Below are 15,015 nucleotides of genomic sequence, written 5' to 3'. Positions count from 1 at the left end.
GGCCAGTCCTTATTATTTGTTTTAATCATGTTGTCTAACTTAATTGGAGCAGTAAGACATTAAACTGGGGGGGCGGATTCCCATTATTAAAGGCTTGGCCTCCTGCGAAAGTACCCTAGCAGGTCACAAATCGCACCCAATAGTCTGGTCCCAATTCCCCAGGCTTAGGTTTGCATTCAAGTACTTTAGTGATGTTTACCGGTTGTTGGAGAGCCCTCTGCAAGGCTTGAATGCAGGTTTCCCCCACTATTCGAAAGTAGAGCGTTCCTGAAACGGTTCGTAAGCCGGAATGTCGTAAAGCGAAGAAACAATTACCATTTATTTATATGGGAAAGATTTGTGAGCGTTCACAGACCCAAAAAATAACCTATCAAATCATGCCAAATAACACATAAAACCAAAAATAATAGTAACATATAGTAAAAGCAGGAATGATCTGATAAATACACAGCCTATATAAAGTAGGAATAATGTATGTACGGTGTAGTTTCACTTACTGGAATCGGGAAGACAGCACACTAATGATGGTTTGTTAGGCTGAGTTGTCGGAGGTTGGGGTGGTGGGAGGTACAGGAGACGGGTGTCATCTCATCGTCATCTGTTTCCATCAGGGCAGGCAGGTCACCTTCTTCTATGTCTGCCTGCCTCGATGTTGAAGGTCGAGGTTCGTCATTCATTCTCATTATGGATTCCCGCTTGTAACTCCTGATAGGTTTGGTATCTCAATTCTGCCTTCCATTTCCGCCCCTCATCAGCTGAGAGAATCATGCAGCAGAGACCGAATAAATCTTGCGAGATTGCATTATACAAATGTAACACTTACCCAAAAGGCTGGTATATGTCTAGGGGAAACGGAGTTCCAGCCACTCACCAACCCCACCTCCCATACATGCAGGTGCTGTGAGAATCGAGTTTATGCCTCGCACCCGCCAACAGTATCAAATCCACAACAAATACCATTATGAAATACACTTTAAAAAGTTTACTAAAATTAAAAGAGTAGTAGGCAATACTATATATATATATATATATATATATATATATATATAGAAAAAAACAAAAGGCACCAACTTATCAAAGTTCAGTCTGTTTAGTGCACTCGTTGGAGCTCAATCAACGAACCAATCGACCCATCCGGCTGTCGCACCTGGGACCACCCCGGTGGTCTTACGAGCAGTCCAGCACACGTCCACCTTCCTCAGCGTCTTCCTCGGCCTCCCCCTCACACCCAAAACCCGCGAAAACCCCTCCCCCAAGTTCCCAGCATCACAAGACACAATAACATTCCCCATTGATTAACAGATGAATACAATTACCATATCAGCCATTCTAAAGCGAAACAACGGCAAGAGAAACACTTATCCAACAAAGAAGCATTCCTGCTCGTAACAAACCAAAAAAGCCATTTTGAGTAACATACACAGGACATTGTACACATTTGTATAGTACTGCGGACACACTGAGCAAACTGTGCTGGTTGTTCTTTTCTATCTGGGGCCTGATTCATGATCGTTATCATTTCTTGAAGCTTCCAAGGTGCATACAGGAATTACTGAGGGCTGTCCCTCCTCTGCTGCTTGTGGGTTGGGCACCATTCGGGTGGGCAATTGTCTTGGAGGAGCCATTAACTCTGGGGTTTTATTGGATTCTTCCCTCCCTATCTCAGAATAATCTTCTGTATTCCCTTTCTGGATCTCAGGGTATAGAGAGCCTCCCCTTCCCTGCTGCCGCTGTTTAACCCGAGTGGCCACCGTATCTGAATACTGGGAGGATTAGGGTTCGGGAGCACTGGGTGCACTTGGCCTCTGGTAAGGTGGGGGGGCTACAGTGGGTGCCCACTCATCTCTATAGTTGCTCTATAACCTACTGAGTATTTTCAGCATTTTTTGGTTAGAATCAGAACCAGATTTATTATCACTGATATATATATCATGAGATTTGTTGTTTTGTGGCAGCCATACTGCGCAAGACAAAAAAAAATTACTATAAGTTCCAAAAAAGTGTAGAAGATGAATAATCTTCACTGCACCCTGTTACAATGATGGTGAGAATTTGGTAAGGACCTAAAAGTACCTGGATTACAGACTTGAGTTGAGCACCAACACAGAGGCTGTGTTCAAGTAGGGCTAGAGTGGCCTCTACTTCCTGAGGAGACTGAAGTCCTTTGAAATATGCAGGCCTTTCCTCCACATGTTCTACCAGTCTGATGTCTCCAGTACAATCTTCTATGTGGTGTTGTCCTGGAGCAATGGCGTCAACAGGCTCAATAGACTGATCAGAAAGGCCGGTTCTGTTGTAGGAGTCAAACTGGACACACTGGATGCTGTGGTAGAACAAAGGACTCTATGGACAATGTTTCTCACCCTCTGCATGCCACCTTGGCTGAACAAAGAAGCACTTTTAGTGATAGACTAGGACAACTGTGCTGCTCCAAAGAATGCTAGATGAGGTCATTTTTGCCCTCGGCCATTAGACTCTATAGTCAACCTACAGCTGGGCAAGTGATGACTCCCTCCTGTTAGACTGTTCAAGGTAGCTTATTTTTTATTCTTTCTTACTTCTCTTCTGATATTTGTATATCTGTATACTTGTAATGCTACTGTGATGCTGTAATTTCCTTTGTGATCAATAAGGTATCTGTCTATCGAATAAGATGGTGTTCATGGGCTGTCCAGAAATCTGATGGTGGAGGGGTAAAAGCTGTTCTTAAAATATTGAGTGTCAGTGTTCAGGCTTCCTCGATGGTAGTAACTCAAAAAGGGCATGGTGAGGGTCTTTAACGATAGATGCTGCCTTCTTAAGGCACTGCCTCCTGAAGATGCCCCATGATGGAGTTGGCTGAATCTATAACCTTTTGCAGCCTCTTCGATTTTGTACATTGGAACCTCCATACCAGACTGATGCAACCAATCAGAATGCTCTTCACCATTCTGTGAAATTTCACCATTTCTGTGGAAATTTGAAAGAGTCTTTGGTGACGTATTTTATTTGGAGTCTGAAGAGATTTGGTAAGCCACTGCCATGTTGTCTTCTGATTACATTAATGTTTTGGGCCCTGGATAAATCCTTGAAATGTTGATGCCCAGGAATTTGAAGTTGCTCACCCTTTCCACCACTGACCCCTCAGTGAGGAGTGGTGTGTGTTTTCCTGACTTCCCCCTTCCTGAGGTCCACAATCAATTCCTTAAGAGGCACAGTAGCGTAGCAGTCAGCACAAAGCTTTACAGTGCTAGCGGTCAGTTGGAAGATCAAGGCTCAGTTCCCATTGGTGTCTGTAAGGAGTTTGTACTTTCTCTCCGTGACCATGTAGGTTTCCTTCCACGTTCCAAAAACATTCGGGTTAGGTTTGGTAAGTTGTGGGCACCCTATGTTGGTGCCAGAAGCATGGCGGCACATGCAGCTGCCCCAGTAAACTGTTAACCATTCACACAGATGCTGCATTTCATTGTGTGTTTCGATGTTCATTGGCGAATAAAGCTAATCTTCATGCTGAGTGCAAGGTTGTTGGCAGACCATTCATAAGCTGATCTACCTCAGTCCTGTAGGTTTCCTTGTAGCTATCTGAGATCTGCCGCAACAGTGGTGTCATCAGCAATTTTATAATGATGTTTGAACTGTGCCTAGCCATTCTGTCAAGAGGGTAAGTGTGCATCCTTCAGGTGCACCTGTGTTAATTGTCAGCAAAGAGGAGATGTTATTAGCATTCTGAACTCACCATAGTGTCTGAGAAAGGGAGCTAAGAGTCTAGTTGCAGAGGGAGGTACGCAGCCCAAGTGATGAAGCTTGTTGATTCGTATTGAGGGGTTGATGGTGTTGAGCACCAAGCTGCAATCTGTAAAAAGCAGCCTGACATGTTCTGCTGTTCCTTAAGTGCCTCAAAGATGAGTGGAGAACAAGGGAGATTACATCTGCTGTAGACCTGTTGTGGCAGTAGGCAAATTGTGAGACACTCTACTCTAGGCGCAATCTCATCAAAGATTTTCTATATTCGTGGTATGACATCTTCCCTCCTATACTCAAATCCTCTTGTTTTATTTTAATATTACTCTCCTAATAACTTGCTGTACCTGCATATTAGCTTTCAGTGACTTGTATCTAAGGGCACCTGATTCATATTGAGCATTTTTCAGTCCCATCACCATTTGAACAGAAAGAAGTCTGCTTTTCTGCTTGTGCAGTGTAGTGGTGACCTTTCTTTACATTGTATTCCATTTACCATGCACGTGTCTACGCTCTTGACACAGTTTTACCTCATCCTGCCTGATCACAATTTCACAGGGTTTTGTATCATCAGCAAACTTAGAACTAAGGCATATTGCCTCATCAGTCAACTAACTGTTATAGATTGTGAATAACATTGATTCCTGCAGTTCTATTTAGTCACAACCTAAGAATGATCCGTTTATTCCCACTTTTAACCAATTCTTACACCCTTTGAGTATGTTGCCCCCCAATTCTCTGTGCTCCACCTTTGCTGACTAATCTCTCTTGTGCAGTAACTTAATCAACTTTCATGCCCTGCTTTCCTCCTTTTCTATTCTACTAGTCATATTCTCAAAGAACTCTAATGGATTAGACAAACTTGGTTTTCTTTTCATAAAGCCCTGTTCACTCTGCTCTATCCTATCAACTGTTTTAGTTGTTTTGTTCCTATATCATCCATTATAGTTTAAAATGTTCTCTGCTGAGTTTGTTAGGCTAGTAGATTGATGGATCCCTGTTTTCCTTTCATATTACGGTAAGTAAGACATCACTGCCTCTGTAGATTCTGCTAACAAAACTGAGAGATAGATAATTGAGATAGATAGAGATAGAGATTGAGATAGAGATAGATAATTGAGTCCTTGGGAATTATCATCTTAAAATCCCACCAACTTGTACATTTTCTTTTACTAATTACCAGTGGCACACTGTCTCAGTTCCAGCAACCTGGAATCAATCCTAACCTTTGGAGTTTGCATGTTCTCCCTGTGAGTGTGTTTCCTCCCACATCCCAAAGATATGTAGGCATTTGCTAATTACAACTGTAAATTGCCTCTAGTGTGTAGGTGAGTTGTAGAATCTGGCAGTAGTGAGGGGGTGGTTTAGGTGGGAATGTGGGAAGAATGAAATGTACAGGGATAGGATTAATGTAAATAGTTGGTTGGCGGTCTGTGTGCAGACCCTTTCTCTGGTTCTGACTTGTATCCACACTCGTGGTTCTCGAGTATTTCTGGCAATTCTTTAGTGTTTTTTTATGAAGACAGATGTAATGTTTGTGTAATTTATTTGTCTTTATTCCCTGTATAACAAAATTTCCTATTTGTGACTATAATGGGTCCACATTTATCCTGTCTAGTCTTTTCCACTTTGCATTTCTATAGAAGCTTTTGCAGTCTGCACTTACTGTCAATTAAACCTTTCCTCTTTTTGATCAATTTCTCATGTTTGCTGTCATAAATTACTCCTAGTTTTCAAGCTTCCTGTTTTTTCTTCCCTGACAAGTTTGTGAACCATTCTATTGATTTATCTTCAATTTCTTGTCAGGCTGGCACCTTTATTCATTTTGTTTCTTATTTTACATGCTTAGTAATTTCTGTAAATCGTATGTTATTTTGTAGTTCCAGTTCTATGCATTCCCAATAAACCAAAATTTTGTTTTGATAGGACACTAGTTTCAGATTGATGTTATGGCCCAGACTTTTGCACCAAGACTTGATATTAATTCTTCCTCATTACTAGATGTAAAATGGCCTTGGTATACTAATCTAGAAAGATGTCCAGTATTGCTCTTCATTTGACCTCCACCTTTCTGCCACAAATTTAGCTTATTTAATCTGTCTGCAGATTAAAGCCCTCCTTGCCCTGTTACTGTTTTACCCCTGTTTATGGCCAATATTACAACTACTATTTGACAGCCTGCAAATAAATCCCACCCACCAGAGTTTGTTGCCCTTTGCTATTTTGTGACTCCACCCAAAATATACTAACTCTACATCTATAGAGCCAAGATAATTTCTCACTACTGACTTACTGATGCATATTAGTAGTGCAGGTTGCCTCTCCCTCTTAAATATTAATTACCCTTGTTCATTCGGCAAATTGCTTACTAATTCCATCTGAGATGTAAATAGAGGAGATGAATGGAAAGGGGAGAGGAAGAAAATCAAGATGATATCTGAGAGATCCACATTTTAGTGTTGAAAATGTGAAATGAGAGAATGCTGGAAATACCCAGAAAATCGGGCAATATCTCTGTGGGAGAAATGGGGTTAGTGCTTCAGGTTGAAGATGTTGCATCATGTCTGTGTGGACTATAGAGTCAGTAAGGTTTGCTGAAAGAAGAAAAGTATTTGGAAAATGTGTAAGAGAAAATGGTGAGATTGGGGAAGGTTCAATACAGAAGGGTTGAGGGGAGCTCTGCAGGAAGGATGTGGGAATGAGTATCACTGCGTGAGCAAGATAAAATATAAAGAAAAGTCTGAATAGACAGATGCACCCCCTCTGTTAACATGCTTCACTGCTGCTATCTGCTGCTTCGTCCTTTAGATCAGAAGTAACTCATCACATTTGATGGATTTGTTGAGCAGAGTCTGAATAAGGAAGAATGTAAAGGCTGCAGCTGTCAAATAAGTATTGAGCACTCTTGTGAGACATGGCATTTCTTCCTAGGACTGTTACTCCTAATAGACCCCTCCATGGTAGGGGTGTCGCTGTAGTCAGAGGGTCTCCATAGACCCCTATCATTGAAAGCATCTTTCCAATGGGTGGTATTCTGTACACCACTCTCCCTTCTCTAAACACTGCTTCAGCCTTGCTTCAAAAATCAGTACTGTCCGGAATGGAAGAGGGTTGCTTGTCCTCAACGCTTTCCAAAGTTGCATCTGTGTACTAGCAGCTGCAATTGAGTAGAAAAAAATGTGTTACTACATCAGGAAGTTTAACAATGCTCTAAATATCGTATTAGCACTTTTAGAAAATGGTGTAAGCAGACTACATTTCTGTTTTTAATGCATGTGAAATATGGTAGTACAAATAGTATTATCTAATTCCCAAGTTAGGCCTTGTAGCTTCGTTGTAAAGCATCTCTGTTTATATTACGTTGTACATACTTAATGTTAAAAGAAAGGCTGTTCCTCTTCTGTCATTATGGACTTGTATTTAAAGGTCATGGAAGTGAACTGCCAAGTCTATGAAACATCTGTGGTATTAAAGTCTGTGTAAACTTAATACTATGTGCTTTCATCATTCGGTTAACATGTTGCATTTTTCATACAAAAACTTAAATGCAAAATTATTTGGTTTTATGACGTTTTCTACTTGCATAGTGTGCATAGTAGCAGCCAGTACTATTCCAGTGCAGGCCCTAATTGTATGAATGTTGATGCACTCTGCAAATGGTACCATATGTTTAAAGTTTAGCAGGAAATTCTGCGGAAAGGAACTATAGGATTGCCTATTGAAGGAGGTATTTGCGGCAATTAAAAAAAATGGTATCTTATGTTGTCAAATTAATTTTGATTTCTTACGAATTGCTTTGGTTCCAGAATGATTAGAAGGAGGGGGAGAAGCCTGAACAGTCTGAACTGATACCACAGCAAGACTTATTGAAACTGCAGATGGATTATTTGAAATTAATGGAGAATTACATTAGTTTTAATAGTAGAGGAGACAGTCTTGTTCTTTCCACTCATTTCCACATCCTATCGGCTGCCAAGATCTTAAATCTGATTACCCTTCATAATTCTGTATACTTCTATCATTTCCTCCTGAATCTTTGTTCAGAGAGTATCAACCCTAGCTTCTCTGGTTCAAATTTAGAGCTGAACTCTGCTAAATCTTCTTTGCACTCCCTTGGATCTTCCTGACTGGTAACTAGATTTTGTTGAACAAAATTTCAGCTGTGGCCCAAGCAGTGTTTAATGCAGGTTGCACATATCTGTTCTCGAACACAATAAACCTGTTTATAAACCTCAGCAATGCCATATGCTTTAGACTTACCACTCAGAAATGCCCTCCGCCTGCATCCTCTTTTAGAAATGTGCTATTATTCCCTTTTCTCTATTTGTCCTGCTAAAATGTGCCACTTCACAGTTTTATGCACTGTTTCACCTGCATGTGTCTGCCCATACCCTCAACCTGTCTCTACCTTATTGCTGTACATTATCATCTACCTTATGAAGCTTTGTGTCATCTGCAATGCTGGAAACTACCGGTGCCAATCCCAGCACTGACTGACAATAGTTACATACAACAGTTTACCACTACTGTTTTCCATTTTCCATCAGTTTCCAGGCATTGTACCTTCAATTCTATTTCTGTTTTCTGTTAAGCTGATTTCTAACCATATAACCTTGGGTCTTGATATACCATAAAGTTTAATTCTTGATTTCAGTCCATTTAGCTGAACATCATTTCCTTCTAGCAATTTATCGTTGTTCTCCTCTCCATCAATGCATGAAGCCAGGGAATATGAATGAGGTCCTAAACAAATACTTCTAATCCATATTCATTACTGAGAAGATCATGAAAGCTGGAGAGTTGAGGGAGGGGTATGGTGGTATTTTGCAGCACGTCTGTATCAGGAATGTAGTAATCCTGGAAATATTGGAGTAAATTAGGATGGGAAAATCCTCACAATGCAACAGGATCTATCCCAAGATGCTAAGGGATGCAGGGGAGGAGACTTGGGACCCTGATGGAGATTTTTACATCTTTGTTAGCTTCTGGTGATGTTCCAGAGGACTTGAAGGGTAACTAATGTTGTTTACTTATACAGAAAGAAATATACTTGGAAACTACAGGTTGGTGAGTCTTGTATCTGTGGTAGAGAGGCTCCTTGAGAATTTTCTGAGGAACTGGATTTATGTTCCCTTGGAAAGGCAGGGAGTGATCAGGAAGAGGCAACCTGGGGAGATATTGTGTCTCAAATCTTGAGTTTTTTTGAGGAGATGACTGGGAAATTCGATGACCTGAATGGTAGATGTGGTTGATGTAGACTTTAGTAAGATTTTTGACAAAGTCTTGTATGGTAGACTGGTCTAGAAAGTTACAACACAATGGATCCAAGGCATCTTGGCAGATTGAATCCAAAATTTTCTTGAAGATAGGAGGTAGAGGGGAGTGATGAATGGCATTTTTCTGACTGAAAATCTCTAATAAGAGGTGTACTACAGAGATTGGTGCTGGGTGCTTTGTTTGTTACATTGATTTAGATGAGAATGATTGCTAAGTTTGCAGATGATACAAAAATTAGTGGAGTTATAGGTATAAAAAAAGAATGCCATGGACATAAATCTGCTGGAAAGTTGGTGTAGGAGATGCAGATTGAATTTAATCCAGGCAAGTGAGAAGTAATGCATTTGGGAAGTCAAATTCTGGTACAACATGGAGACTAAATGTCAGTTGGTGTTGAGATACAGAAAGAACTTGGGATACAAATTCAATACTTGCTGAAAGTAGTGACAGGTAGAGAGGGTGGTAGAAAGAGACATTTGGAATGTATGACTTTGATGGCCAAGGCATCGAGTATGAGTCGAGACATCTCTGTGCAGCTGTATAAAACATTGGTTAGATTACTCTTGGAATATTGTATAGTTCTGATTGTCATGTTGTCATAAGGATATGATAGAACTAGAGAGAGTTCAGAATAGATTCACTGGGGCATTGCCTGGAAGGAGGGCTGTAGTTACAGGCAGACAAACATACTTTATTGATCCCGAGGGAAATTGGGTTTCATTGCAGTCGCACCAACCAAGAATAGTGTAGAAATATAGCAATATAAAACCATAAATAATTCAATAATAATAAGTAAATTATTCCAAGTGGAAATTAGTCCAGGACCAGCTTATTGGCACAGGGTGTCTGACACTCTGAAGGAGGAGTTGTAAAGTTTGATGGCCACAGGCAGGAATGACTTCCTATGATGCTCAGTGTTGCATCTCGGTGGAATGAGTCTCTGGCTGAATGTACTCCTGTGCCTAACCAATACATTGTGGAGTGGATGGGAGACATTGTCCAAGATGGCATGCAACTTGGACAGCATCCTCTTTTCAGACACCACCGTCAGAGAGTCCAGTTCCATCCCCACAACATCACTGGCCTTACGAATGAGTTTGTTGATTCTGTTGGTGTCTGCTACCCTCAACCTGCTGCCCCAGCACACAATAACAAACATGATAGCACTGGCCACCACAGACTCGTAGAACATCCTCAGCATTGTCCAGCAGATGTTAAAGGACCTCAGTCTCCTCAGGAAGTAGAGACTGCTCTGACCCTTCTTGTAGACAGCCTCAGTGTTCTTTGACCAGTCCAGTTTAAAAGAAGAGATTGGATAGGTTGGGTTTATTCTCAGTGAAATATGGATGGCTGGGAGGTGACATTCTAGAGATTTATAAAAATTATAGGACTTGGTAGATAGGCACAGTTTTTTTTTACCCCAGACAGGGATGTCAAGAACTAGAGGGTACATGAAAGGGGAAAATATCAAAGGAGGTCTGAGAGATAAGTTTTTCAACAAATAGTAACTGTGTAGAATGAGCTCCTGGTGGAGGCAGATACAGTAACAATATTTACAAGATATTGAGGGATCTGGGTCTAATGTGGGTAAATGGGATTTAGCGTTGATAGTTGGTATGGACAAGATGGATTGAAAGGGCCTGTTTTTGTGCTATGTGATTTTATGTTCCTATGAGACACAAATATTTAGGGAGATTGGCCTTTAGTGCAAGTTAGATTGGGCAAATGTTGTGGAGACTTGTTGCCTTGTGCACATTACATGAGACAACACGAGTACTGGTTTCAGTTTTGCGCTCTTATTTAAGGAGGGATAATTTGGTGAAGACTCACTTGGATAATTCCTAGTTTGAGGGGGTTAATTTATGAGGAAGGGTTGAGTAAATTTAGACAGCATTGGAGCTTGAGAGGTGATCTCGTTGAAATGTACAAGATTCTGAGTAAGCTTGACAAGGTAGATGCTGAAAGGATAATTCACCACAAGAATAAATCTTGACCAAGGAAGCATAGGTTTTGGAATAAGAGGCCTCCTATGAAGAAGGAATTCTTTTATTCAGCTGTAATTCTCCACCCCTTACAGCTTTGAAGGCCGGGTCTTTAAGGCTGTGATAGATTTTTGTTCTGCTAGGGGGTTTACTGGGAACAAGAGCTGAGTTGACCCAAGGCCAAGGACAGATCAGGTAAATTAGCTCATTATTGTTATATGTATTAAGAAAAACTTTGCTTTAGGTGAGATAGTGCAAGGAAAAACATGGCCTTTCTGAACGGTGGAGCAGTCCTGAATGTCGGTATGGCTTGTTCTGATCTGATCTCTTGTATTCTTGTAATATCTTTTAGCACACTTTGGTTTCCTTTCCATTTCCTCTCTGGGCACAATATATTCATGTAGTTTCTGTCTGTGGCTGTTCACCTGATTTCTGTAGTACTCCGTTTACTTTTGTTATCTTCTGTACTACTTTATTTTTTAGGGATCTCCTAATTTTACCTTGGGAGTGAATCAGGAGCATGAAGGAATACTTTGCCTGGAGGAATGCAGCTTCAATAACACACAGGACACAGCAACCTACTTGATAGGTGCCCCACCCGCCCCACCCGAAGCTAGATTGCTCAACAAGGAACTGTGTGGGTCAATGGGACAAATGTCTCAGCAGAAACACCTCTATGATAGGTGTTAGCTCTCTCCTTGTGTTGTGAAGTTCAAAATACTTTTGATACTGAACCCAAGTTTAGAAATACAAGTGTAAGTCTGTAGTCTTGAGTAATATACTCTGATTTGGTTGCTGCTTTCTGATGTGCTCACACTTGTGACGGGGTTGAACTATTGCAGTTTTGCTCATGTATGTTATGTGACCACTTGCTGATGGCAACCACATTGGTGTAAGATTGCATGTACTTTATGTGTCTCTAATTGTTGGGCATTCTCTTGCTCAGGGTGCCGTGTTGACACAGTGGTGCAGAGAAGGATGGGGAAGAGGCGGTGCCTTCAAGCAGAGCCAACCCTCGAGCAGAAGATAGCAGCGGGTTGCTGTGGAGTGAAGAAGCCCAAGCTGTCTGGCAGCAATGTACACAACCAGCTGAACCACTCTGGTGTAGGCTGTGGCTCGGTTCCCAGCCTGCAGTCTGGAACAGCCCTGGGGAACCACCACAACTACAGCCAGAACCACAACTACAGCCAGAACCATTGCGAGAGGAACAATCGGGACAGCAATGGAAATCTGAACTCTTTGAACTCTACACACAGCTCCGTGACTGGGCTGACTGCAGTGGGAAGTCGTCCAAACGGGACTGGGCACAGTGGGACCAGTGGACTGAATGTGAGGAACTTGGTGGTGACCGCAGAGATGTGCTGCTACTGCTTTGATGTGTTGTATTGTCATCTCTATGGATTCCCACTGCCCCGATCACCCAGGTTCACCAATGACCCATAGTGAGTACTGCAGTACAAGGATAGGTTGTAAAGAGAAGCAAGCACATCCCCATTGAGGGAAGATGGAGTTAAATCCTGTCCTGTTTAAAAGAAAGTCATTGTGTACCTTGGTTTCTTTCTGACCCTTCTACCTTTCTCCAATTTATACTGAAGGACTTTGCTCTCAGGCTAACTAAACTGTGCAGTAAGTTAAGTAAAGCCTGTTCTCCAGTACACCCATATGGGCTGTGTTCTTCCACATAGAGAATGTTACGTGGGCAAGCACAGAATGTCAATTATACAATTCTTCCATAATTATGTCTATCCAGTTGAATAGTAATGTTTATATTGTTAGTGACCTGAGAGCTAAATTCTTTCTGTGTTTTGTTTTTACTTTCAAGGGATACTTGGTTATGATATTTAGATCCAGTGCATCCACTGTGCCTGAGACATCTGGCTGCAGTTTGCCAGTGGTCACTCAGGTCATTTGGACACAGTTCAGTGACCAGCGCAGTGTACAGATCAAGTACTGACACAGTGGCTGTTCTGAAGCTGTGCACTGGCCACTGCCAAGGCTTTTTGGGTGCAGTAAATCATCATGACGCCATGAAGGATCTTGTTTATGTGCATTTGCAAGTAAGAGTCTAAAGTCTTGCTAGTTTAGTGACCTTGAACAACTTTCTCTTTGCTTTCCAGCAGATGATGGAAGAACTAAACTGGTGGGAGCACAGATTGTTTCCTCTGTATTTTTTTTGTCAGGGAACAGGAAGAACATTTGGCTTAAAACAGGAGTTGCAACTCTAAGATATGCCTTCAATTTGAGTGTGGGCTGAGCAAATTAGAGTCTATTCTCCTTGCTTGGTGCTGATAAAGAGATGAGTTTGGATTGATTTTTAATAGTTTAACTGGGCCAACTGTAAAGGTGTTTGGCAATACAAAAACTCATGCAAAATTGGTGAGTGTATTTAAATTAAGTGCTGAAGATCACCATTGATCCACTGCTTCCATGGTGCTAAGAAAACACGCGGCATGTTGAATTACGTAGGGGAAAGTATAATCCATTATAAGAACAGTGTTTATAATTGTACATGACCTTAATGTGTTTTTTCTCATCTTGAGCACTCGGTTTCAAAAAGGTATTGATCCTAGAGCTACAAAATGAAGAACCAGAATTTAGAGCGTGTTGGGAGTCATCTCTTGAAGTACCATGAGGAGAATTTGTTTGAGTTATGGTTATCTTGTTCAATACAAGCAGGAACGTAGATTGAATGTGAGTGTGAACAGAATAATCACACAATCTTGGGGTAATTCCTTCTGAAGAATTGGTCAATGTGTGAATCCACTGCATGCAACTGAGTTGGAAGGAAAGGCAGAGGATGGGTTCCTGGCAGCTGGGGGAAAAATCATTCATTTAACTTCCCAGGGGAAAACTGACCAAGTAGGCTGAAGAACTGACAGTATTTCTTTATAGGAAGTCAGCCCATCCAAGAGTTTGTCATTACCACTCCTGATGCACATTGATAAGGTATTACAGATAGCAAATTAGATAAACAATCAACAGATCAAGTAGCACTTGGAATCTACTACATCCAGTTGAGTGATCTGATTTAGTATCTCATATGATGCAGTACTGCCTCTCTAATACACTGAATTAGCAATGTAAGATCATATCACTTTTAATGTAATCGAGTTTAATCCCACAATTTTAGGAATCAAACAAGAGTGTTACCACTGAACCATATTAATTCTTTGAACAAATGATTCTTGGCCTGAAGCATGTTCTGTAGTTATTTGTAATTTGTGATTGATTGAGGCGATTAGATGAATGTTTAGACTCTTGATGTTGCATGTTGAGTCTGGGGATATTCAGGAAATCTAGAGCAAACTTTCCGAAGTGTGGCTGCTTTAATTGTATTTAAAATCTCAATGTCTTATTAGATAATTAAAATGTTTTCCACATAGCATCTGGCCACCTCATTAAGTTCAGCAGAAAATCTAGGTTGACTCTGGGCTGTGGATATTCTATTTTTGAAGCTATGTCAGAATTTGATTATTTTCAAACTGTAACAAGATGAGTGCAGGGAATCAAAGTGAGAAAAGTTTCACTCTTGATACTAAACAAAATAGTTGAAAACCTGTTTTGTCTATACTGATTAGACTGATGTTGGGGACTTTTCAGATGTACATTTCAAGCACATAGAAACTCAAATGTGTGTGACAGCTCCACTAACAAACTATCTCCTTGCTGCCTACTCCGAATACTACTTTGGAGAATTTTACCATGTTTGCCATCAGCATCCAAGTATGGGAGGTAATAAATGTGGTTCACTTTACAGTAAACAAAAGTGCATGCAGTATTTAGTCAGGCTGTATTCAGAAGTGACGCAGTCAAGTTCTTTAGAAAAATAGAATTTTGTCAGCCTTTTTCATTCGACTGCAGAAATTAGCTCTTGGTTTTACATAATGCATTAAGATGGTAATTGGGAGAGTAATAGAAGTTGTTTCATTTTCCTGTGGTATGAAATTGAGATTAAAAAAAGAATTTACACTTGAAGTTGGTGCAGTGTAGGTTCACAGACTACTGTAGATTCCGGACTACAGAGCGCACCTGATTA

General features: G+C 40.9%; 1 protein-coding gene across 5 annotated transcripts in view; it reads left to right on the top strand.

Moving 5' to 3' along the window:
* Positions 1-15,015, top strand: part of LOC132381393 (AMMECR1-like protein) — a 92,371-nt gene that overhangs the window by 52,356 nt on the left and 25,000 nt on the right. For all 5 annotated transcript variants that reach the window (XM_059950776.1, XM_059950785.1, XM_059950803.1 and 2 more), the window contains one exon: positions 11,926-12,421. In XM_059950776.1, coding sequence (XP_059806759.1) covers positions 11,958-12,421 — 464 coding nt within the window. In that variant the 5' untranslated portion in view covers positions 11,926-11,957. The remainder of the gene's footprint in view (positions 1-11,925; positions 12,422-15,015) is intronic.

Source organism: Hypanus sabinus, chromosome 2 (genome assembly GCF_030144855.1).
Source record: "Hypanus sabinus isolate sHypSab1 chromosome 2, sHypSab1.hap1, whole genome shotgun sequence".
Taxonomy (NCBI): Eukaryota; Metazoa; Chordata; class Chondrichthyes; order Myliobatiformes; family Dasyatidae; genus Hypanus; species Hypanus sabinus.
The sequence above is the reverse complement of the archived record's forward strand: the minus strand, read 5'-3'. Positions and strand labels throughout refer to the sequence as shown.